Source organism: Primulina huaijiensis, chromosome 3 (genome assembly GCF_012295235.1).
Source record: "Primulina huaijiensis isolate GDHJ02 chromosome 3, ASM1229523v2, whole genome shotgun sequence".
NCBI lineage: Eukaryota > Viridiplantae > Streptophyta > Magnoliopsida > Lamiales > Gesneriaceae > Primulina > Primulina huaijiensis.
Genome location: NC_133308.1, coordinates 1,379,682 through 1,402,687, shown reverse-complemented (window position 1 = coordinate 1,402,687; position 23,006 = coordinate 1,379,682). Strand labels below are relative to the sequence as shown.

General features: G+C 34.6%; 5 protein-coding genes, 2 long non-coding RNA genes and 1 other non-coding gene across 9 annotated transcripts; 5 read left to right on the top strand and 3 right to left on the bottom strand.

Moving 5' to 3' along the window:
• Positions 1-220: 220 nt before the first annotated feature.
• On the bottom strand, positions 221-2,524 carry LOC140972038 (isoaspartyl peptidase/L-asparaginase-like). Of its 2 annotated transcripts, none has more exons than XM_073434513.1 (3): positions 2,273-2,524; positions 1,833-2,069; positions 221-1,075 (listed from the first exon to the last, which is right to left on the bottom strand). In XM_073434513.1, exons 1-3 carry the CDS (start codon positions 2,435-2,437, stop codon positions 1,049-1,051), a joined length of 429 nt encoding a protein of 142 aa, XP_073290614.1. In that variant the 5' UTR covers positions 2,438-2,524; the 3' UTR covers positions 221-1,048. The 2 variants fall into 2 exon arrangements, with proteins under 2 accessions (XP_073290614.1, XP_073290615.1); XM_073434514.1 differs by having other exon boundaries at positions 1,833-2,066.
• Positions 2,525-4,109: 1,585 nt separating this feature from the next.
• LOC140974627 (protein BREAKING OF ASYMMETRY IN THE STOMATAL LINEAGE-like) lies at positions 4,110-4,940 on the top strand. Its single transcript, XM_073438178.1, has 3 exons — positions 4,110-4,385; positions 4,491-4,654; positions 4,732-4,940. The coding sequence occupies exons 1-3, from the start codon at positions 4,110-4,112 to the stop codon at positions 4,826-4,828; spliced, it is 537 nt and encodes a 178-aa protein (XP_073294279.1). The 3' UTR covers positions 4,829-4,940.
• A 644-nt stretch (positions 4,941-5,584) lies between these two features.
• LOC140972875 (protein MICROTUBULE BINDING PROTEIN 2C-like) lies at positions 5,585-10,198 on the bottom strand. Its single transcript, XM_073435338.1, has 5 exons — positions 9,884-10,198; positions 9,688-9,771; positions 8,375-8,707; positions 6,433-6,651; positions 5,585-5,926 (listed from the first exon to the last, which is right to left on the bottom strand). Exons 1-5 carry the CDS (start codon positions 10,100-10,102, stop codon positions 5,774-5,776), a joined length of 1,008 nt encoding a protein of 335 aa, XP_073291439.1. The 5' UTR covers positions 10,103-10,198; the 3' UTR covers positions 5,585-5,773.
• Positions 7,320-8,064, top strand: LOC140972876 (uncharacterized). Its single transcript, XR_012174548.1, has 2 exons — positions 7,320-7,393; positions 7,923-8,064. It is a non-coding gene; the product is annotated as an uncharacterized lncRNA (long non-coding RNA).
• A 2,085-nt stretch (positions 10,199-12,283) lies between the features above and the next one.
• LOC140972874 (single-stranded DNA-binding protein, mitochondrial) lies at positions 12,284-15,146 on the bottom strand. Its single transcript, XM_073435337.1, has 5 exons — positions 14,868-15,146; positions 14,051-14,277; positions 13,364-13,464; positions 12,641-12,721; positions 12,284-12,517 (listed from the first exon to the last, which is right to left on the bottom strand). The coding sequence occupies exons 1-4, from the start codon at positions 15,096-15,098 to the stop codon at positions 12,642-12,644; spliced, it is 639 nt and encodes a 212-aa protein (XP_073291438.1). The 5' UTR covers positions 15,099-15,146; the 3' UTR covers positions 12,284-12,517; position 12,641.
• Positions 15,147-16,191: 1,045 nt separating this feature from the next.
• LOC140972037 (uncharacterized) lies at positions 16,192-18,530 on the top strand. The gene is made up of 4 exons (XR_012174424.1): positions 16,192-16,474; positions 16,792-16,904; positions 17,257-17,496; positions 17,963-18,530. It is a non-coding gene; the product is annotated as an uncharacterized lncRNA (long non-coding RNA).
• A 1,259-nt stretch (positions 18,531-19,789) lies between these two features.
• Positions 19,790-21,566, top strand: LOC140972036 (protein MIZU-KUSSEI 1-like). Its single transcript, XM_073434512.1, has 2 exons — positions 19,790-20,220; positions 20,435-21,566. Exons 1-2 carry the CDS (start codon positions 19,827-19,829, stop codon positions 20,797-20,799), a joined length of 759 nt encoding a protein of 252 aa, XP_073290613.1. The 5' UTR covers positions 19,790-19,826; the 3' UTR covers positions 20,800-21,566.
• On the top strand, positions 21,403-21,562 carry LOC140974686 (U1 spliceosomal RNA). Its single transcript, XR_012174843.1, has one exon. It is a non-coding gene; the product is annotated as a U1 spliceosomal RNA (small nuclear RNA).
• Positions 21,567-23,006: the final 1,440 nt, after the last annotated feature.

Below are 23,006 nucleotides of genomic sequence, written 5' to 3'. Positions count from 1 at the left end.
GTCACAACCTAGTAGTTGTGTAATTCTAATAGAAAAGTTGACACGATATACTTTTCGTAATTCAAATTGAAAAGTTGACACGATATACTTATCGAATGGAAACTACATTTTATGTCCATATAATGTATTTGTATGATAGAATAGAATTGCACAAGTTGTTGTATTGTACCCATTTCCTTCGTACACTGATGTGCACCTCATCCGGAAGCCGCATAAATTAACTGTTAATCAAAATCTTTAAAGAAAAAAATAAGGTATACATTTGTATTTCAAATCTTCACTAAATAGGTGAAGCAGCTATGTTTCTAGGACACTTGCAAATACCAATATAGCAGAAGCTCAACAATTTCATCAGTTAATCACTAGTGATATTCACGGAAAATTTAGGGTCTGATTCTAGCAAGTGTCACTAGTCTAGACGCAGACTTCAAATTTGCAAATTTGCTCTGAGCCTGAAATCACGAAGAAGAGCGTTAGAAGGGGGCCAGGAGGGTGTCTCGGCGTAGCTCCTCCGACGCTCAAGTCAGAGACTGAGTATATAGGTGGAGAGCAGCTAACAGTGCTGCTGAAAAACAATATAGTGAATATGTGAATTAAACACTCAAACATGGTATTTATAGGAGAATACACGGGCTTGTTTTCCATTTGGACTAGGGATGAGCTAGGAGTAGTGGGCTCATCCATAGCGTATCAACTAGAAAACTGATAACGATCAAATGATTCTATTTGGACTAGGGATGAGCCAGGAGTAGTGGGCTCATCCATTAGGTATCAACTAGGAAACTGATAACGATAAAATGAATAAAAAGACCCAAATCATGGAACCTGCAGTCTTTAAAAATGTCACAAGATTTTTTATGTGGGGAGTGGGTAAAGTGGGGTTGGTATGCATCAGGTTGGGGAAGCTGGCATTCATCGCCATTGAAATATATCTTCCTTGGAAATCCCCAGCCTTGCTTAAATGTAAATGTATCTTTGTCCTTTAAAAGTACTTCAGTTTGAACATATCCCAAGGGTCCTGCCGCCATCAGCAGATCATTATAAAACTTCATCCCATAAAACATGCCTGTATCATCTGCAATCAATAGAGCACCACTCAAATTTGTCAGCATGCATGTTAGGGAACTCTAGTTATTATGCACGATGTTAGAAAATGAGACTCCATTCTATTGCACCGACTCCCAAAGATTACACCATTCTTAGGATTTATGCTCAACAGAGTCTAACTTATAAGCTAAGAGCCTCTCAACCTTTGGTAGCATCTCATAACTTAGGGAACCAAACTTAGGATCATAAGAAGAGGTAGACGTGTCATACAAAATTATAATTTTCGCGAGAATTACTCCAACTTTGAACCTAAAAAATTATTAAATCACAGAGGATAAATAAGAATATGACTAGAAACCACCTATGGAAACAAGCGAGAAAAAACTGGAGCATAAAAAAATTGTCAAAAAACATATACATTTCCAAGATATAGCTACAGGGAAAGGTAAGATTTTTTGTCAACAACAAAGAATAGCACAAAGAAGATTAATGTTGATTAACATATGAGGCGTGCATAGACACTATAGTTAGTTCCATTTACTGACTATCAATGGGTTGCATTCAAAATAAATTATACAAGTAAACGAGGAACTTATGGATGAACAAAAATTTAAAGCACCATTAAGAACATTCCATGGAAAATAAAATGAGCAACTTCAACACAAATTCATGTACTTAACCACAAAAGTCAAACACGAAACCAAATTTTTTATAAGAAATTAACATCGAGTATACCAAGTGAAAGGAAAAATTCAAACAAAGACTAAGCAGAATCTCTCACTAACCTGTTCCCTAGCAAATGCCTCAGCTCCATCAATGCAAGATATATATGATCGAGGAGTTTTATCCATTACCAGTCGAGCTAAAGATATGGCGTTCACTGTAGTGAGACCAGAAACAGCTCCACATATCTTCGTGTTTCCATCCATGATGCAAGCTTCCATCTCAACAGTGCCGTTGCTGGTCAAAACGCACCCTTTGCCAGCATTAAAATGTGGATTATTTTCAAGTTCACGCACCTGCTTCATTCAACGTATGCAATCAATCTAAATATCCAAAACAACCATCTCCTTATTTGTCCATAACAAATTGATGACTAAAAACTTGCAAGAACCTTGTAAATTTTGAACTCCCAGTTCATTATTTTTTCACCAAGAATACATCAGAAGCAAAAAAAAAAAAAAGACATACACAGAGGATGATAAAAATTTTTGTACGTACGTACAACGAGTTCGACAACGTCCAACGGTGTTTGAGCAGCTTCGAGAGCATCGACGCCGATCTGGAGGCAAAAGTGAATGGCAGCTTCTCTGGGCTTCAAGCGTTCCGGCGGCATCGAACGAGGGATGTCACCGGCGCCGCCGTGCAGTGCTATTGCCCAACGACCCATTGCCACAATGATCACCACCTCGCGTGAACTGGAACACCTTGGGAGTGCGTGTCTTTAATGCATTGGTAGTTGGAGTGAGTAAGTGAATTTGACTTTAGTTCGTCTTTGTTTTTATATGATCATATGATTTTGTATACTTAAATATCTCACATTGATTGATTAAATCATAAATCATTGGAGGTGGTATATATGAATTTAGATAATATATTTTAAATTAATTTTTGAATAAATCAATTTTAACGAAAACTTTTTCTTACTCTCTTTTCTGTCGGACTGTCGTATTGATCATCCGATTTTGTATAATTAAATATCTCACACTGATTAAATTAAATCATTGATAGTTGTCCCAAATGTTGGGCCTTTCAATGACGACATTGGCTTGTTTGTTACATTACATATATGAGATTTCGTGATATGACGAACGATTTTGACTTTTTATCGAAAAATATTGTTACAATTGGGGCATTGGATATGGAATTTGGTCTGATATAATTATATAACTCATCGTTCATCCTATATTTGATTGTAAGAACTTCAAAGATATTTTCTTCTAATTTTATGAATTCCTCAATTTTCAAATTTTACACCAAAAATGTTTTCCACTATCTTATTATAAAAATTTATCAAATTTATTGTATTCCTTATTTATCCGAATTTGAAACACGTTGATTATTATTTTTTAATATTTCTCAAATTTATTGCATCTAAACCTATTTTCACACGTTCCTTTGATTATCATTCAGCAAAAAAAGGGATGGAACTCCACAACGATTTTATGACTAATGAAAACATGCATGCATGTGATACACACGAAAATCAATAATAAAATTTTCTCATATTTTCATGATATCTTTTTTCCTTAGTTTTTAATTCATATAATTATTTCAAAAACTTCACATCCATCACTTTTTTTAAAAAAAAAATTTGCGACGGAGACGGGATTTTTGTTTTAACGTGGATTTAAACTCTCACGTCTTTCTTGCTGATAGATGCTTATGTCTACACGGTGTTGCCTCATCCAACACTATTGATCATCAATAAATTTTTTTCTACTTTGGTTAGGATTTAAGGGGAAAAAAAATCAAAATAGTGAAGCCAACTTTCTCATGGATAGTTACCTTATAAATCTCCACATTTGACTCACATCCCATGTTTACAAAATCATAACCGACTCTATTCTCCTCACTAACTCCCTTTCAATGCTTAATTTCATCTCATTTCAAATTCAAATTTTAGAAAAGATCTCACCAATTCCCTCTTCATAGCCTAAACTATATCTCATCCATAACTAACACAGACAAAACCACCTACATACCCAAGCAAAGCAACGAACTACAAGGATCATGAGCTCACCTTGTACAAGGCTCGTTCGATGTCGAGTAAAAGATCTGGCCTCGTGTTTTAACGCTTGCAGATTTCCCTTGGGTAAGATTTTGCAATTCAAAATCATCAAATTTTCTTGTATCAAAAGGATCATTTTGTTATTGATGTATTGCATGCACGTCTTACCTTACGCTTATTGGGTTGGTTCAAGTGGTTTGTCAATCTTGATCCTAGCTAGTTCAAAAACGTGGAGTTTTTGCAAGAAACTCATATTATTTGTTTCATGTAGTTAGACGAAGAATCATCTGATACTATCCGTAGCACTTTCCCTCAAATGCAAAACGCAAGCATGACTGCCAACTCGAAATGTTCGAGTAAAACCCACGATTCGGGTGTGAAAACTTCGGTTGCAAACAAAAAATGCAACGAAGAAGAAAAATATGAGTCATCTGCTCAACGTTTGACAGCAAATAGTATTACTAATGACAATGAAGTCGAAGAGGGAAGCAGAGATCGAAAATGGCCGGAAGAAGATTACATAGTTTTTTGCTTTAGAGAAGATGGAGCTATTCATTTGATCAATGAAAGCAAGCCATCAAAAACATATGGTGACAACAACAAAAAGGTTAGTTCCTCATGACATATATAAACGCAACTCGGAGAATTCGATGCTTCCAAAATGATTGGCGGATTTTATATTTATTTCACTCATGTACTGTATGATGATTAGTGCGAGAAAAAATGGAGCAATGAGATGGAAAGTGAATGGCCTGAAGATGAAATCAAAGAGATTGACTCTGCTACCATTGGGGCCAAGGGATGCGAAGAAGACTCTTTCGAGTCTTGTAACTCAAATCAATCTGATACTAGCTCAAACTCCTTCTCCTTCCCAAAGTAAATCTCATCCCACCATGCATGCACATTTATCATTATTGAAATCTTTTGCTCAATTTGGTTTGATCACATTGCAGATTGGGTATCGAATGGATAGGGAGTCCGGTTCACATGCCCAAATCGGCCGAAAAACACAAGGCTGCAAGTGTGCTTCTTCACTGCTGCAGATTCTAAACGAGAGCAGCGCCCGATTCAGTTCACGACGCGATAATAAGCTGGCCTGCATGTTATATGTAAATTGTGGGGTGTTTGGTATTCATTACTACAATGTAATGCAACTAGCTCGTTTCATATCTTACTTTCCTTTTGCTTTTGTTTGTAAATCTTTTTGTTGGAATGCTTTAACAAATTATCGTGCTTAGAGTCTAGGGAGCATGAAAATTTAATGCAATCTTAAAAAAAAATTGACTTTTTGGCAATTCTGAATTTCCATAAAATTGAATAATCTCTTTTTCTAAACAGTACTGATACAATTCTCAGATTAATGTTGGCTAGTTATCTAGATTGGGGGAGTCTTTGAGACTCGATTAATATGTTGATTAAAACATCTTTGAAAAAAATTAAAATGTTGGCAAGCAATTGCTAATTTTATTTTTTTTAAAAAAAAGAACTGATTAAAATATTTTAAAATGAGCTCTTAAAATCATATTAATCGTTATAAAAATAAAATCATACCAGCTTAACCTAAAATCTCTTTTCCCACTATTTTTAAATTTCTCACTTACAAAATCTGTTTCCATTTCCTGTTTTGCTTTTTTCTTGCTCTCAATGACTTATTTAACTTGAGCACTTTAAAAACTTGATTTTAAAATAAAATATAAGAGTTTAAATGTTATGTAAACATTTTATCGACTTTATAAACTTATGGTCTTAAAGATAAATTTAGCAAAAAAGACTCATCTTTTCATAAGATGCTAAAAACATAACAAAGGTGGAAATGTGAGTTATATAACCTCACCATTACCCAATTCCCTCTAATGGCTTAACACCACCAAACGTATGACATTATATAGGACTATATTACAATCATTTCGACAACTAGACTAAAATACGTAAGTTATGAGCACATGAAGAACTTGGACACCCCATGGAGTTGGTAATTTTTCCCAATATTCATGTTCATTTGAGAACAACCGATTGCAGATGAAATCTAGCTTTGGCAGCAGCAGCAACAGATTCATCGTCTTGTTTTTCTTTTGCTTCTGCCACTGCAGCGATATAAGCTACCCTTGCCGCTTCCAATTCCTGCATCTCTATCTCAGTCAAAGATTCCTGCCCATTTTGAGGAAACAAGCAGTAAATAGTCATCCATGCATGCTCCAAGGCATTAAAAGTTCATGTAATCTATACTTCTACATTTACCTGGTAGCACAAATGAATTTCACATATACACAAGGTTTTTTAAGATCTCTCACACTTAACTTTTAAGCTATACTTTCATGTCAAATCTTTAAATGCAAATAATACTCACTTAAATCATGCATCAAGCTTATATATAGCAATATATTGTTACATTTCATCAATCTAATATCCCCTTACCCCACACACCCTTACAATATTTTAAAATTTTAAAATAAAATAAAGAAAGAAAAGGACAAGGGTCTGAACAATTATAAAAGTGGTGGACAGTAAAAGCATAATAATTGTGCATATATAATGCACTTGTGCAGACAACTTTTTTAACTTGAAACATGGAACATAGTTTCTAAAACAAAAAAGCGGAAATGGGGGAGGGGTGGTCAGAAGGAGAATTGTGCTTATATGTATAAATAACTTACAGACTCAAAATTCTCTTCAAGAGAGTGTGAGAGAAATTCATAGTTTCCATCAGAAAGAGTCAAATCAGTCCTTGCCAAGCCTTCGATTAAGGACATGAAACATGAAATTTCTCCTTCTACATTTGTTAGATCTCCCTGAAGCTTCTCTACTTTTTTGTTGGAAGTCATTGCCTCCCATTGTAGTTTTTCCACAGCAGCTTGTTTGTCTGCTAGCTTAATCTGTAACAGTATATATCCCGCAAGAATAGAGAGAGATGATAAAATAAATAAATCACATGTCAGTGTACCTTTGGTCAGACAAAAAAAAATCACTATCAGCAATCAAATTTTCAGGTAGGAGACATACAAATGATAGTTTTTTTTATCTAACAGCAAGTTTCAGATGCAACATTACAACTTTTACAATGAAAAATGGAGAACCATGGAGAAGCGCACGAGAATAAAGTGTTGAATCACTGTACCTGCTCCCTGATGATTAAGTTTAACATGTATAACACAACATTTTTGTATATCACCACCTCCACAGTTGGCCACATCCATTCAAGTATTATGCAATGACCTTGTTCCACTTGACAAGTTTCGATTAACCTCACTATATTCCAATGTAATATTCGCATATGCACATTTACCCTCGATTAACAAGACCTAAACAAGCCATAAATCAAAACTAAAAGGATTGATGATTTGGTGTGGCTCACCTCAAATATTAAGTTTTGGGTAGGGTCTTAAATCTTCGGAAACGGTTATGTGTCATCACAAAAAGGGGTGCTTGGTACGGATGATTAACATATATAATTATATAATTACATATAAAAGGCATTTGTAGGAGGTCATGGTAATTTTAGCTGTTTGTTTTAAAATTATAATTATATAATTACATATAATTAACATATATAATTATATAAGCTGTTTGTTTTAAAATTGTTATTAAACATTGTTTAAAATCACCCATTTGTAGGAGGTAGGGATGTTAATGAACCAAACCGTTTGTGAGCTATTCGAAGCTCGATTCGATAAAAGCTCGTTTGAGCTCGTTTAATGAGGCTCGTTAAGATAAACAAACCAAACTCAAGCTTTACAGTATTCGGCTCGTTAGCTCGTGAACGTGTTCGTTAGTAAGTTCATGAGTAATCTTTTAGATGAAACAATAATAGTTTTGATATTTGATTTATTGATTTTGCATATTATTTATGAAATATATAGAAAAATCTATTAAATTTATTTATTATAATAAATTTACAAATTTTAATAAGAATAATATATTTTTCTTTAAATATATAATTTATTTTTAATTAATTTAATGAAAATTTAAATGTATAATTCATATTTATTAAGTTTGTTTAGGCTCGATAAAGGCTTGAATAAGCTCGTGAGCCATGCATATATTCGTTAAATAAAGCTCGAGCTCGGCTCGATTATAAACGAGCCAAGCTCAAACATTCAAGAGTTCGGCTCGACTCGGCACGACTCGATTACATCCCTAGTAGGAGGTCATCGTAATTTTAGCTGCTTAGATCAGGGTGAACCAGCCGCTGGGAAAGTTTTGAGATTATCATATTGTGACAGTTATTGATAAGAAATAGCAAAATAGAGAGAGAGACTAATGGAATCATTTTTCGGATATCTTATAAATATTGTCTACAGAAACAAATAAAATAAAATCTTGATTTTACATGTTCCGGTTATGTCTATGCCAAATTTGGCCAACAATTACTCATGCTTGGGAGTTATATTGGATGGGGTGTGGATGAAAATGCAAATGGAAGTCTTCCAAGCAAAGTTAGTGAGAAATGAGCACAGAAGGTAACATCCAGAAAAAGAAACGTTTTTTGATAAGAGTGGATAGATTCAGAAAAGGTAACAAGGTGCTCCGGTACAAAAACTTGACAAAGTAATGAACTTAGTTCTAGTAGGGAATTTTAGATTTTGAGGACGTTCATACCTTTGCATCAGAGAGCTGTAATTGTGAGGATTTAATCAGCGAGTCCTTTTCTGTAACCTCGTTTTTCAGATCTGTGAACTTCAAGTGCATTGAAGTCATCTCACTCTCTAAAAGCTCCGCTGATTTCAGAAGTTCATCCTTTTCTGATAATTGCCTTTTTAGATCCTCTAGTTGGTCCCGTAATGCCATCAGTTCTTCTCTATCTTTTTCAGATAGTAACGACCTCGAGGAAAAAATCGAGAAGTTGTCATCGCAGCGATCTTGGTTATTGGTTGTATTTTCGTTTGGCTCCTCCCTTTGTTTTTTAGTTTGCAGAGCACTCCTTCCTGTTGTCTGCGGCAAATATTATCAAGAGCATGCATTGCAATCCATAAAATTTAACTCACTTGACAGTGGACCATAATGAGAACAATGAATATTCATAACCTTTATGGAAAACTTGCAGCTAAGGAAGGTAAGTCAAAATCATGATGGGAATGGTTCATAACAAGAACTAGCAGATTATCAAACATGGAATTTAACAGCCATTTGGAGTTTAAGCATCAAAATCCTTTCTCTATTTATGTTTGTAAGTGAGTGTATGTGAGCATGCAAGGCACGATGAAGACAAGAAGTTTAAAAGAAAAAAAATTAGGTGAAAGCCTTCAAATCTAAATATTGAAAAAAGTTAATATTCTTTGAGGGGTAGTTTGCCCAAAGTCAATAAGAACACATCACCCAACACCACTGAAGTTGGAAGAATAAATGCCATAAACCCTGTGGAACACTTGGAATAGCGAATTACTTGTGCCAACGAGATAGCCAAGAACAACGGAGTAATCACATTATCATTGAACCACTGGAAAATTTTATTTTTCTCTCGTCTCGTTACTTGATTATTTGATTGCTAGCGTTTTGCCTGAAGTTGTATAATTGAGCATTGATTAATCTGAGAAAATCACAGTGAATAAAAAAATTGATCTTGAACCGAGTTCACCTTGTATTTTAAAGTTTATCAGCATTTTTCTGAAGTTGTATACTTGTGCATTGATTCTTTGCCATTATTGATTGCCTAAGCAGCCAAGATTACCGTCCGCAGTGGATGGTTGACAAGAACACTAAGAATAAATCTCATCCACTATTTCCATCATAGTAACTAGAATTTTCAAACTCTTAGGACCAAAACGAAGTAGATCGTGGGTTTTTTCAGATTGATGTACTTGACAGCAAAGCTGTAATAATTTTGAATATCTCGTGCACATTGGAGTCATTTCATCTTCATATCTCAAACAAATTGCCGTCCATAAACCTTAAAAAATTAACGAAAAATGTACCTTCTTGTAAAGGGATTCTCTAGACGGAGTCTTGGTATAGATCATTGGAGCCTTTCTGGTAAACGAAGAATTCGCTTTCCGTTCCTAGCGTTTCAATTTCAAAGAGGAAAAATACAAAAATACAGTAAACACATCTCTCCAACTTTCTCGAAAATAAAATAAAACGGAAAGAACTGAAACGCAGCGGTTTTCTTACAATTAGAGACTGAACGAGAGGAACCATCTCGACAAGGTCGTTAAACAGAACACGGTCTACATTGCCTGTGGCTGTGGCGGTGGCGATGGCGGCGGACAGAGAGGAGAAGGTGCGACTGAGTGAGGAGTCGTCCACGCCAGATAGCCATGACGCCGAGTCAGGACCGGACCCGGCGGTGTCTTGTAACTCTACCAAATGCCGCTGCTGAGGTTTATACATTTTGCTCTTCAATGGTTACAGCAAAAACACTGTGAAGTGAAATGGGTATCGATTCAAAAGTAGATCTGAAAATCGAGGATAGATTTATTCCAATTTCCCGAAATTATTTTGAATTTTTTTAAAAAAATCTAATTTGAAATTATCGAATATAAATTTATTTTATTAAAAAAATCTAATTTGAAATTATCGAATATAAATTTATTTTAATAGGTCCACCATCTTTGCGTAATTAAAATATTAGTTCATGTGTCCCTATCATCATTTTGTATTTGTAAGCATGAAAGTTTTTTTCAATTTTTACATCAACTTCCTAAAATGTACCTCAATCACACTATTTAATGAGTTGTTTGTCTTCTTCATCTTCATTGTACAAGTCAAAGCTATGGGAAGAAACCGTCATTGAGTCCGAAGCATGTAGAAATGCGACCATTTAAGGTATTCGATTCTCCTCGAAAAAAAAAATCCATGGGTATGTTGTATTATAGTTACACATTGAACAATTGTGAGTTTTTTGGATGGTGCAGGCCGGAGATATACTCGTCGATACCGAATGGTGGCGAAGATGAATCGTTTAATGATTTAAGAGAGAACAATTACAGCGATTTCAGTGGTCCCGAAACTCTGTCCAAGTCTACCAAAGATGGCGAAGCTAACTCCAAGGAGTAGAAGATGATGCAAGATCCATTTATCATTGGTTATGTGCTTGTTTCATGGGTTGGCTGTGTCTTGATGTTTTTTGTGCTCATTGGTCTTCTTGCTAAGTAATGGAGTGCTTATGTAATGGGGTTTATCCTCTTTATGAATTGATGATGTACTGGAGTTCTAGTTAGGCCATAAGTTTGCTGTAGTAATGGAAGAAGAGTACTAAAGTATGTATTTGGCCTGAATGAATATGTGAACATATCTTTGCAAAAGTAGTTAATCTCATTGTTGGATATGCTTGAGGTTGTTTCATGGACACTGAATGAAGTATATTATATGATAATGCACCATCTGCATGTGGTACGATAGTTGATTGTGCACAATGCTGCTAATATTTATCCTGCCATGAAGATTATTCACATTTGTAAATTGAAGCATTAGAATTCCTGAATTTACTCAGTCTGCTCCTACCATGGATTGTCCTGAATGATGAGAAGCTTAAGATGATAATTAATGCGAACATCTAGATTCCTCCTTTGCTGACGGCCTTCCAGAGGCTTGCTTCGATGGTCTAGATGAGCATGCCTGACTGTGTCATGTGTTTTCATGCCCCTAGCAAATCATAATTTATAATCAATTAAATTCAATGCCAAAGAGCTTAAATATATAAAAATATATTGTTTACCTTAAACAATTTTGATTTTGAATGAACTTTATTAGTACATGTTACTATACTATGACCGAGTTCCAAGAATCTTGAATAAGCATGCTTGACTCATTTCCTCATAGAAATGCTACCACCTTCATATGCTTATTTTATCCACAATTTTATGGTCATCCTCTGTGTTTCCTCTAAACAGGTGCATTTAAGGGCTGATAGTTTTGAAATAGTATTATAGCCCAAGCATAACATGAATCATATAAGACTATGTTTTCAAATACTTCATCTTGCTATAGTATTTGCTGACAAAATCTTCAATTTTCTGTTTTCATTGACCATTTTTTTTGCAAATGTGAGAAAAGATAACGAACTGCTGGAACATGCCACAAATACATGTCATCTTCCTCAAGTCGGCCACATATTGTCCCAAAACTCCTTGGACAAACAAACATTGAACCTGATATTCTTGATCTCCTCAGTATAATGCATAATATCTCCTGAAAATTTTCTGAGTTTTATTGATTCTCCTCGATATGTTGGGGCAGATGTCACCGTCATATTTCTCCATTCTAGTATTCTTTTGTTGCATCCTCTTCATCAATCTATTTTGTCTGTGTTCCAACATTGTGATGATTGGCTTGTCTCTTACATCCAAAATGTAACTAGTGAATGATATATATATATATATATATATGTACTTAATAATATTTTATTTATTTTTTAAATATAATGCTAAAGTTCGTGAACAATCGAACAATATAATTTCAGCTCGAATTCGATTCGAAAAATATTCGAACATTTTCGAGTTCGGCTCGAATTCGATAATTTCGAATTCGAACCGGCTCGAAAAGTTCGTGAACGTGTTCAGTTCGTCTACACCCAGCAAAAGCAATCAAGTTGCCCTAGAATTCCTAACATGCATTACATTATTTGGTTAAAAAATGTCTTACACAAGGTATCCAACCATTGTCACTCAACTATAATTCGAACTTATCATCCACAGCGACAATAATTTTATGATTTACAGAGTTAAACCCGGAACACAAATTTTTTAGATTCACCCCAAAAAACCGGCTCAGCTTGCATTGGATTTCCGAGACAGGCTCGATACCCTGGCATGAAAAAAGGGGAAGTTAGAAGGGTAAGGCGATCAAGATGGTCGTACCAACAAAGGCAGACCAAGGAATTGCCCAAAGGACAGCGAAACTGGTTAACTCTTTCATTTTTAAATTCACCTTAATAATAACCAACCCCTCCAAAATCAACTTTTGATAGCTTCTCGGCATCATTTCCGTTCCCTAAATACAAAACCCGACCTGCAAGACCAAGATAGTCGTAGTTCAGACACAAAGAATCATAATTCGGAGCAGAAGGCCAGTCCAAAAAAGTAGCAAGAGCCTACTTAGATTAGACACGATCCCACAAATCACAGGTTTGATGAACTAAACTGGGTTTCATTCATAACTAGATAATCAAGAGAAAATAATATGTGGGCATTTTCCATAGAAGTGGAAAATACATAAGGGAACAAACAAGTTCAACTCGAGTCAAGATTCTAACAACGTCTGGCCTCATTCTCAGCAGCGCAGGCTCATTAGAAAATCTTTGAACTTTAACTCAAGCTAGGTTGTTTACCTATTGATGCTTGACATAGTTTAAACAATAGCACCGCATGCAGTATCACGACGCCAAATTGGGCAAGTTTTTAATAATGAAGACAATAATTCAAAGGCTAAATATCATTTATAATTTTCAGAACATGTAATCTACATGAGGTCATGAACATCGAATTAAAATAATTACATCTCACAAGCTTTCAAGGTGGGATCTCTATCTTCAGATTTAGGACCCACAGACTTCACTAGTATATGGATATAATGAAATAACAGGTTACTGGCGGTAAACAACCAATCGCATAAGGAACATTAACACGATGAAGCATATATAAGTCAGCTTACCATTTCTCCTTACAGCAATCTCTCGTATTCGCCGAACAAGACCACTTATGGGATCATTGAAGATTTTTGTCTCTAGATTCCCTTCCACATACAAGATAGAACTACAATGGGTAAAATTCAATCAAAAACCAGAAATCAAAACAAAATACGTAAAATTTTATGAAATGGGGTAAATCGGAAAGGCTGGATGCAGGGAAAAATAGAACCGATGGAAAAACAAAGAAAAAAATAAAGGGGGGGATCATGAGTAAAGACTGTGCGAGCTGAAAGAAAATCACTCCATGCTATGCACAAAAGTCACGAAAGTCGAAAAAATATCAGTTCAACCGTGCATGAGAGATTGACTTCTCCATTGCCACGAAAAGTTGCACACCAGTTCATCTCAGTTTAAAACTATTTATAGTTTCACGTAGTAATAGGATCAGTATGAATGACATCTTCACATCGCTGGCTTAACAATCCCTTTTACCCTAACTAAATTGCATAAACACAATAATCGATATTAAAAATTCTTGACCAGCTTATTTCAAACTACAAATCACAATCCATCCCCATTCTTTTCATTTCTTGGAGCTCTTCTCATTAAATTTCTGATAACTGAAAACAATTAACATTTTCCATTTGCACACAATGCTCAGACAATGCACCTGTCCACAGACCCAAGTTTTACTATAAATAGAAAGTTACCCGGGAACAAAATTCTTCACTGCAAGTTCTCCCAATCTCTCAGGATATAATGAAACCCTATGCCACTGCACGGCACAACGATTTGCATAGTCCTTGGGTTCTTCATTATCCAAAGGCCTTCTGTTGTTCCGGATGCCCCCAGTTCCAACAGAGAGCAGAGTCACTATCCTCCCACTCTTTAATTTCTTTGGTATAGGAGCCTGTCCCAATTGCCCAATCAATATTGCCTGCTTTTCAAAATCCAAACCAGATCAAACATCACAATTGTCAACCAGTATGGAGTGACAATTTTGTAGCACAAATAACGTAACAAAATGTTATGCACATAACATTTTCTGAACACACTACCACAAGTTATGCTGGTATACAGTCACATTAAATTGATATGTCGTCTGTGCTTAATCAATGAGAAGAAACATGCATGATTTTAATGAGAGAGATCAACACTGCCTAAAACCTGATCAAACTAAGCCAGATCATAATACATAGTAATCCATTCAATTGAGCATTTGACAGAAAGGCACAACTAGTTCAGCTATGCTGAGTCCATAATTAAGTGGGCATTTATCTAAATCAGGTTTCAAATCCCAAATCCAACATATATATCAACTGCATGCGTACAGCCCCGTACAGGCATGAAAACAAGAAAATGACGCGTTGCACCAGAAAGACTTGAACAGCGTTGATTGGATTCGAAATTGCTGTGCAGAGTAGTTTTTTTAAAAAAATGACCTTTTCATTTTACACTTGGAAAGGGTCATTTTTAAAAAAATGTACGATTGAAAATGAAAAACAAGTAACACTATTAGAAAAATACCTTGTAAATCCCCAAGTCCAAACCGTTTTCGAGGGTTCGCTCAGTATTTCCCGTAAACTGCTGCTGTTTTGATGAGGAAACATGGGTCGTTTCAAAATCAGAGTCAGAATCTGCCTCTGTCTCTGCAGATAGTAGATTTTTTGTGCAGAATGAAACGAAAGGGGTGTTCGCTATTGCGTTGTACCTGGTACAAATTCCACCGCAAAGCTTTCTTGAAAGCGAAGAAGCCATTGATTCGCTGCGTATCCCTTGAGCTTGAACCCTAGAGTGTGTTGGAATGAGCTTTTTATTTCACATATTAAAAAATTATAGGTATAATTTACATAATAAATTTACATTGTAATTATATCTAGTGAGTTAAACATGTCTCGTTTTTTATGTGCTTATATATAAACTAGTTTTGATAACCTCAATTTTTGAGGTATTTTCTCAAGTTTGTTTTGCAGCATATGATTTATTTTTCATTGATAAATGAAAGATATTTTTTATGTTTGTATAAGGATTTTTCTATCAGATAAGAACTTTTTAGTAGGTTATTGGATATTTTATATTGATTATGTTAATAGATTTATTAATATGTTAAGTCTAATTTTTTTAGTATTTTAAAATATTAACGGTTATGTGATAATTAAACAATTGATGAGAATATTTAAAGTAGATATTACTAAAAGATGTCTGAGGATTTCTTTACTTCATATTTAAGAGCTTATGTGATATATTTATTACCCTTGCCACTTTATTTTTTGAAGATATGAAAATATAGAATTTTATTGAATTTGTAGAACCAACAATAACAACATTATAACAAGAGGCTAACTAAAAAAAACTAAAAGATATGAATAGAATTATCTTAACTCTCATGGCAAGGAAAAAGCAAATTTTAGTATGATATATGTAAAATTGATTTACATAGGGGATAAATGTATTACAAAGCAAAAAAAAATTCATCGAAATAAGAAATGAAAAACAACTTTTATATATATAGATTAGATATAGTACAAACTAAAATTCTTAATAGGTAGATACAAACAATTTATAACTAAGCATGTTCTACAGCACAAGGAAAACATTTGCTTATTTATTCAGTGGACAATTGGTTTATGTTAATGCATGCATATATTTGATATCTAATTCTTTCTCAATATCAGTTGCATATTCTAACAAAAGAGAAAACTTTGCTTCCATTGTAAGCACTCGTCGAAAGATCGATGACTGTTCATATTGGGTTGAAGTAAAATCTTTTCATCATAACTTCAACTTCTTTTTGAAATAGACAGTTGTAGTAACATTGTCCACTGTCAATACAAGTACAGTATGAGTTGACCATAAAGGAGATAGACCGGAGAAGTGCTACAAAATCTGTACATGGGATGTATTCAATCTCAGGTTTAGCACTTGCTTCTAACTTGGGCTTTGCTTTTGGGACAAGTTCTTGCAATGCTAATGAGATTGCCCTGGTCGTTGGTGAAATTGCTGTTGGAGAGATAACACCTCTAGAGCAAACAGTTAAAGAAGCTAGAAGCAGCTATGAAAACGTAATTCTCGCACAAGCCACAGTTGATTGAGTTAAAGTTGATGGTATTGACACTTACTTGGCTATGATGAAGGTATTAACATTATTTTGTGTAACAGATTTTCATTTACTTAAATTTAGGATAGGAAGCAGCTGGTTTTTTGGTGCTTTTGTATTCTATTAAATATTAAATATGGTGTTTTGAAGTGATGTAACTGAATCCCTTGTATTTGAATTTCTCTACATGGCTTTGATGTATAAACTGATGATCACCAAGACACTAACACAGCGGTCAGAACAAAAAAAATGGTTTTGAGCTATAAATCATTCTATTATTTCTCCCATCTTGTTGTTCTAAAACTTACTAGCCTTTTACATTTTGTAGTTGTCAGGTTGTGCATGTTAATGCAGGAATTGCTTTCTCCCATGACAGACATTTGGAATTGGATTCTTCTTCTGCTCTACTGGGAACGCCCTTGGAAATCTCTTGCATTTTGCTTGGTTTCCACTTACATTTTGTGCAGGTGAGTACATTTTTTTAGCTGATTTCATTAATCATGCAAGATTATTATATCTAGACTTCCATTTATGTCGTCCTGCTCGCGGACGACAGAAAAAAAAGTGCATGAGGCATTTGGAGCCTGTGTTCTGGATTATCAAGAATGACATTGTTCGTCAATTGATAATGTCATAAATAATTTGGTCGGATGCTGAAAGAAAAAATATTGCAATCTATATTTAAAACTATTTCCCACTTAAGGTAAAAGCAATCCCAATATTACTATTTGTGCACGCATTTGGGAACAATATGCAAGTGGATGGATTTCTAAGGAAAACAATTGTCTATTGAGTGACTTAATATTACCTTTTTTGCAGAGGCTTGTTGGGCCATGTGCTTGTTTCGTTACTTTTATTTTGGCATTCTTCATGTTGCTTAACCTTTTTGTTCAAGGAGGGCCTATTGATGAACTGAAAGTAATGGCACCTCCTGCCATGAACGCAATGGAACAGCTTTTAGCAGTTCAAAATGCAGTTTCCCTAGCTGAAAATCTTATCCAAGAAGGAAACATACTTCTTCTCAAATGCCGCGCCTTGCTACTCTCGCTTTTCCCACAGGTATCAGTAAGTTTTCTTCCATCCGCACAATATTCTCTTAATAGTTGTTTTGTCATTGGGAAACATAATTTTGTGGGCCATGAAAGGCTAATACTGTTGGTCGTCTCACCCATTTAATATTAGCCAAGTGGAGAACTTATTGGCATATACATTTATTGAGGATCATACTCTTGAATGTTTTCAACTTTGAGTATGCCAGTTCCTGATGTATATGAACATGCTTCCTCAAATTTTTCGAATCCTCAAGTGCATTATTGATGTAGAACTAGAATTGCGAAAAGGAAAAGCATTGTTGACCTTCACAGCTGCCACTTATTGTCTGGTTCTTGTCAACTAAATATTTGATTGTTTTTTCTTGGTTCTTGAAACTCTTAGAAGAATGGGCATCGGTTTTTAGAGAACGAGTGGTCACCTATATTAGTTGAAAGGAGTTTACTTTCATTTACTATGTGCATCTTCTACTCAGGCTACAGAGAGATGCGCTGGAGCGCTTTTGGTCATAGCTTTACTTCTGGCCTTTGTTCCTGTTAAATATATTATTCTAGTGGCTTTTCTGGAAACATTTACCAGATATTCACCTATTAGAAGAGCCAACACTGAAAGGTGGCAAAGACGATTTCGAGATGGGTGGCTTAGCATACCAGCAGCTCCCGAATCTCTTGAAAGATATAATGACGATAAAAAGAAAAGGTGGACAACATCATGTTCCATTGTATATAGTTCTGTGGTTTCATGAAATTCACCCCAAGTATGTTCCTCATGTAGTATCATCTTTATTCATCTCTGCTTTCATTTCATGTAAATGAATGTTTGTGCCAATGCTTCGCCTCCCATATGTAAAAAAGCGCTGCACATAGTTTTTTTTTTTTTTTTTTTCTATGCAAAAAGTTTATTTTATTGCCGACCGGAAACTACAAATAAAATATATTACACAATCAAAGTCCATACAAATATTCAGGCTTTTTTATTTTTATTTTTAATTATAACATATGGAGAAAATGCAGAATAGGGAAACTTCTGTAAATATTGGACAACATGAGTGGGTATGAACATTCAGGGGGAGAGTTGTATTCCCCGCTGGGCACAAAAAGAATAGGCTATTTTGTGGATGAACAGAAGGCACAATTATACTGATTTACATAGATAATTCAAGACGTATACAAAATTTTATTGATAAAAGCCCTTTATCGGAAAAAGCTAGATTTAAGTACTCACGACTTGTTCAAAATTCAAATTCAGAAGATTGGTTCTCAAAGCCATTGTCAATTTCACAAGCTGAAGTTCTTTATTTTTCGCTCAAAAACAGGGTCTCCGTTTGATGAAATGTTTTGATTTAAGAGTAAATCTCTTGTAAAACGATATCATATTTTTATATTCATTCCATAATTGCCGTGAAAACTAATATTTTCACGAGTAGGTCAAGTCGAAGTTTTGTCTTATAAGATAAACAAGTGAGACTGTTTAACAAAAATTTTGTGTTGGTTTAAATATATAAATATGATAAGGGAATTATTTGTTGGGACTAAATGCTTTTATTTTCAAAAACATATTTTCTCTTTTTATTTCTATTTGCACGAAACAAATGTAGTTCGATCAATGCCTGCACACTCAATCTTTTGTAGAGTTTAAATTCGTTCTCTCTTAATTTTTAGGCGGAAAAATTATTCCCATACCCCTAAATCTAGATACAATTACACACAATTATTATCATAATCATTATTAATCTAAGAACAAAATTTCCTGTTCATAAAGTACAATATAATCAAATTGGTAAATATTGAAAATAAAACCAAGGTTTGCCCTTACCACTCACTTAATGAGCCAAGAGTTTACTTTATCTCACTTTGGCTCCACGAAAGTGACATAACACATCCTTTGTCTCCTTAGATTCTCTTTTCTTTTTTAAAATTTTAGATTCTCTTTTCTTTTTTAAAATAAAATAAAAATTATGTGACTGGTCAAAAGACATATCTTACAGAAGTGAATTATGATCTTATTTTCCCAATCCCGAGATAGTGGGGGCATCTCTCTTTTTAGCTTTATTTACTCTTTTAATAGTTAATTAATTATTAAATGTGAAAAGACAGAGAAAATAAAATAGTCAGAAAACAAAAGGGACAAATCAGATTTAGTCTCTGCTTGGCCTTACCAATCTAAGGTGCATTTCAGACATATTTTTTAAAGATTTTTTTTGTTAATGTTTTGTAACATATTTCTTCTGTTTCCATAAGTGAAAATAAATGCTAATTATTGTAAAGATTTTAATAATAATAATAAGTATATATATGTATAGGACTTGGCATCCTGATCATTAATCTCCACGAGTCATAATGAATAACGAGAAAATATCCACCAAGAAGCATTTCCAGTGGACAACAAAGATCAGCAATATTGAAGAGAAAAGTGATAAAAGCAATGTGTACAGCTTTTTCCTCCAAGAACCACAGAAGATATTGAAATCTTCGTCCAAGAAACATGATCAGAACGATTTCACAGAGGTGGAAGCAGGAAAATCTTGTCGTCCAAGGAGAAAGAAACTGCAAACTTCATTCGCTGTTTCCAGGCTGCAAGCCGTGCTAAATTCCTTCATAAGAATTCGAGCATCGCGACGACTAGTTCTGGGAACCCTTTTTGGAAACAAGCGTGGAAATGCGCATCTGGCTTTCCAGAAGGATGCGAAATCAGCCCCGAGTTTGTTGGTTGAACTCGCAACACCAATAACAGGCAAGAACAAACAATATAATATATCATGCATCGTGAATGTACCTATGTATGTCCATGCATACATGTAATTGTTAGTTTGCCTTATCAATACTTCGCTGTAATTCAGCAAGTAAAGCTCGTGCTCATCCACTTAAGTGTTGTTCAAAATCTGGCGATCTATATGTTCGGATCTTATATACGTTACTAAGAACATATTCCTGGATTTTTTTGATAGGGTTGGTCCGAGAGATGGGTCCGGGACTAGTTCGTATTGCCTTCGAGTGTGACAACAGAGGTCGGACGAGTCAGGCTAGTCTCTTAGACGAGCCCGCGTGGAGGACTTATTGTAATGGGAACAAGCTCGGGTTCGCGACGAGGGTGGAATGTGGGGAGAAGGAGTGGAAGATATTGAAGACCGTGGAGCCAATATCTATGGGAGCCGGTGTTTTAGGAAAAGAAAAAGAAGAAGAAGATGCAGTGATATATATGAGGGTTAAATTCGAAAGAGTTGTGGGAACTGCAAATTCTGAGGCATTCTACATGATCAATCCTGATAACAAGACTGCTCCTGAACTTAGTGTTTACTTTCTCAGAGCTTAGTTGATGTTTTTTTAAAAAAAGCAGATCTATTAATTTCATTTACATCCCTGATCTTCTAATGTCTTTCATGTAATCTGTTCTGACTCTCGTACAAAGAACCTAAGAACAAGTGGAAATTAGCTAGGTACTTTAATCATCGTACGCAAAATGTGTGTTCTTTAGATCCCATTTGTTATGTAGTAAATCTCCTTAAAACTCTTGTTGGATCTCAGTAAATAGCTTATATGTAAGTGTCAAAAAGTGTCTGTATGCCAAAATGCTTAAATCACAGGTGGATAACAATTAGATATGATACAAATCAAGAACTTAATTAGAATATATAATACTTCGTTTTCTCCTGTTTTATCGATTTGTTCAAAATCATTCATTCTTGAAATCCATAAAAATAAGTCTTCCAAGGCTTCGGGCCGACTCTGTTTATCTGTTATTGAAGCCGAATAGTCAGTCCATGACGGGATCTTTTATGAACCAATTAGTTCTATTCTGGCAAGTAGAGGTGGAAGGAGAATAGTTGGTGTGTTTCATAAAATCCCACATCGAATGAGGAATCAGATGAAAACATTACTGATGGTAATATAAATTGAAGGAAAGTTAAGAAGATCCATACTTACCTGGACGGGGTCAATGGGCGATCAAGAAGGCCCATGGCCTAGGACGGTGACCTTCATTGCACTTGGAAGGGGCATTTGCCTAAGGTCGATCCAAGTGGTCGAACCTACGTCGTAATTTGTGATAGAGGGGGCCAGCGTTCGCGCGGCCCCTGCCAATTTTAGTCTTAAAAAATTAGTTGTCAAAACTGCTACACTAAAAGTTCTTTCAATTTTATGTGTTCTATCAACATTCTTCCGTATTTAATGGATTTTGATTGTGGGCACACGGTTCATTAATTGTGAATTTATGGGCCAACTAGTAACTACGACCTATTTTCTTCATCGAGCCGAAGGGTTGGGAATTTTACAGACGGAAATACGATCCCACATCGGAAGATTATATACGAAGCTGGTGACTCCATCGTATAAATCTAGCACTGAAGCTTCGAAGCTACTTTTATCCTTTTACTAAAGAATACCTTGTAATTCAAACAGCTTACATTACACTACTCTTTGGAGGGTTCTTCTCTTTTGGAAAGACCCTAACATGAAAATTATTTATTCTAACGATTGTTCAATTGGCAATGTTAATATTTTGGTAAATGAAAAAATAAAACCATATTTGTGTAATTGGCACTAATTTCCTCATAAAAATGGGTTTATAGGGCCGGAAATTCGCTTTAAGTCTCCAGCCGTCGTTTTTTTTTTGTGTTCAGTCCCTGGGTACTTTTTTAGTACCACATTTCCACATGAATTGTACCACAATTTGTTTGACATAGTACCACAATTTTGTGGGTAGAAAGTGAACCCAAAGAAATGTTTTAATTGGGGATTTTTCAGCAACTTCCCCTCGGAGGATAAATATTTTAAATAATCGTTTCTTAATCCATATTAAAGCTATATTTTTTAAAATAGTCAAAATATAATGTAACATAGTTTTCTATTATTTAAAAATCCTGAAACAACCTTTATTTATCATTTTCACATCCCAATTAATTATTACAACTCACATGAGATTAGTTTTTTTAAAAAAATAAATTAAATAAACTTGTTTCATTATGCAAAAGTTAATTGAAATATTATTTTCATCATTTTCGGATTCTCTTGCGAATTTACACTATTTTCATTTTTTTACTGATTTTTAATTAGCTATATTTTTTTATATTTATTTCTATTTAAAAATAAAAAAGAAGAAAAAAATGAAGAAAAAGAAAGTTCGACTCTGCTCTAGTACAATCCCATATTGCAAAATAGGAATTGTTCTTACTTCGTTGTTTATTTATTGAGTGATGCTATATCTACAACCATATTTATACATCAATTTGTACAACATAACAAATTGAATGCAAAAATTCAATTTGTCAAAATTTCACTATATAGGTAATACAAAATCTCGCGATATAACAGTAAAATCTCGCGATATAATGGTTGTAAATATCGCTGTAACGATATATTGGTTGTACCTTTAGCATCATTCTTATTTATTTTAAAACAGACGTCTGTTTATCTTTTATCTTACTATCAATTTTGATGGAAATTACTTATTATAGTTGTAGACCTTTATATATACGTACATAATATGATTTTGTGTTCGTGTAGAAATGAGTCGCTATATAT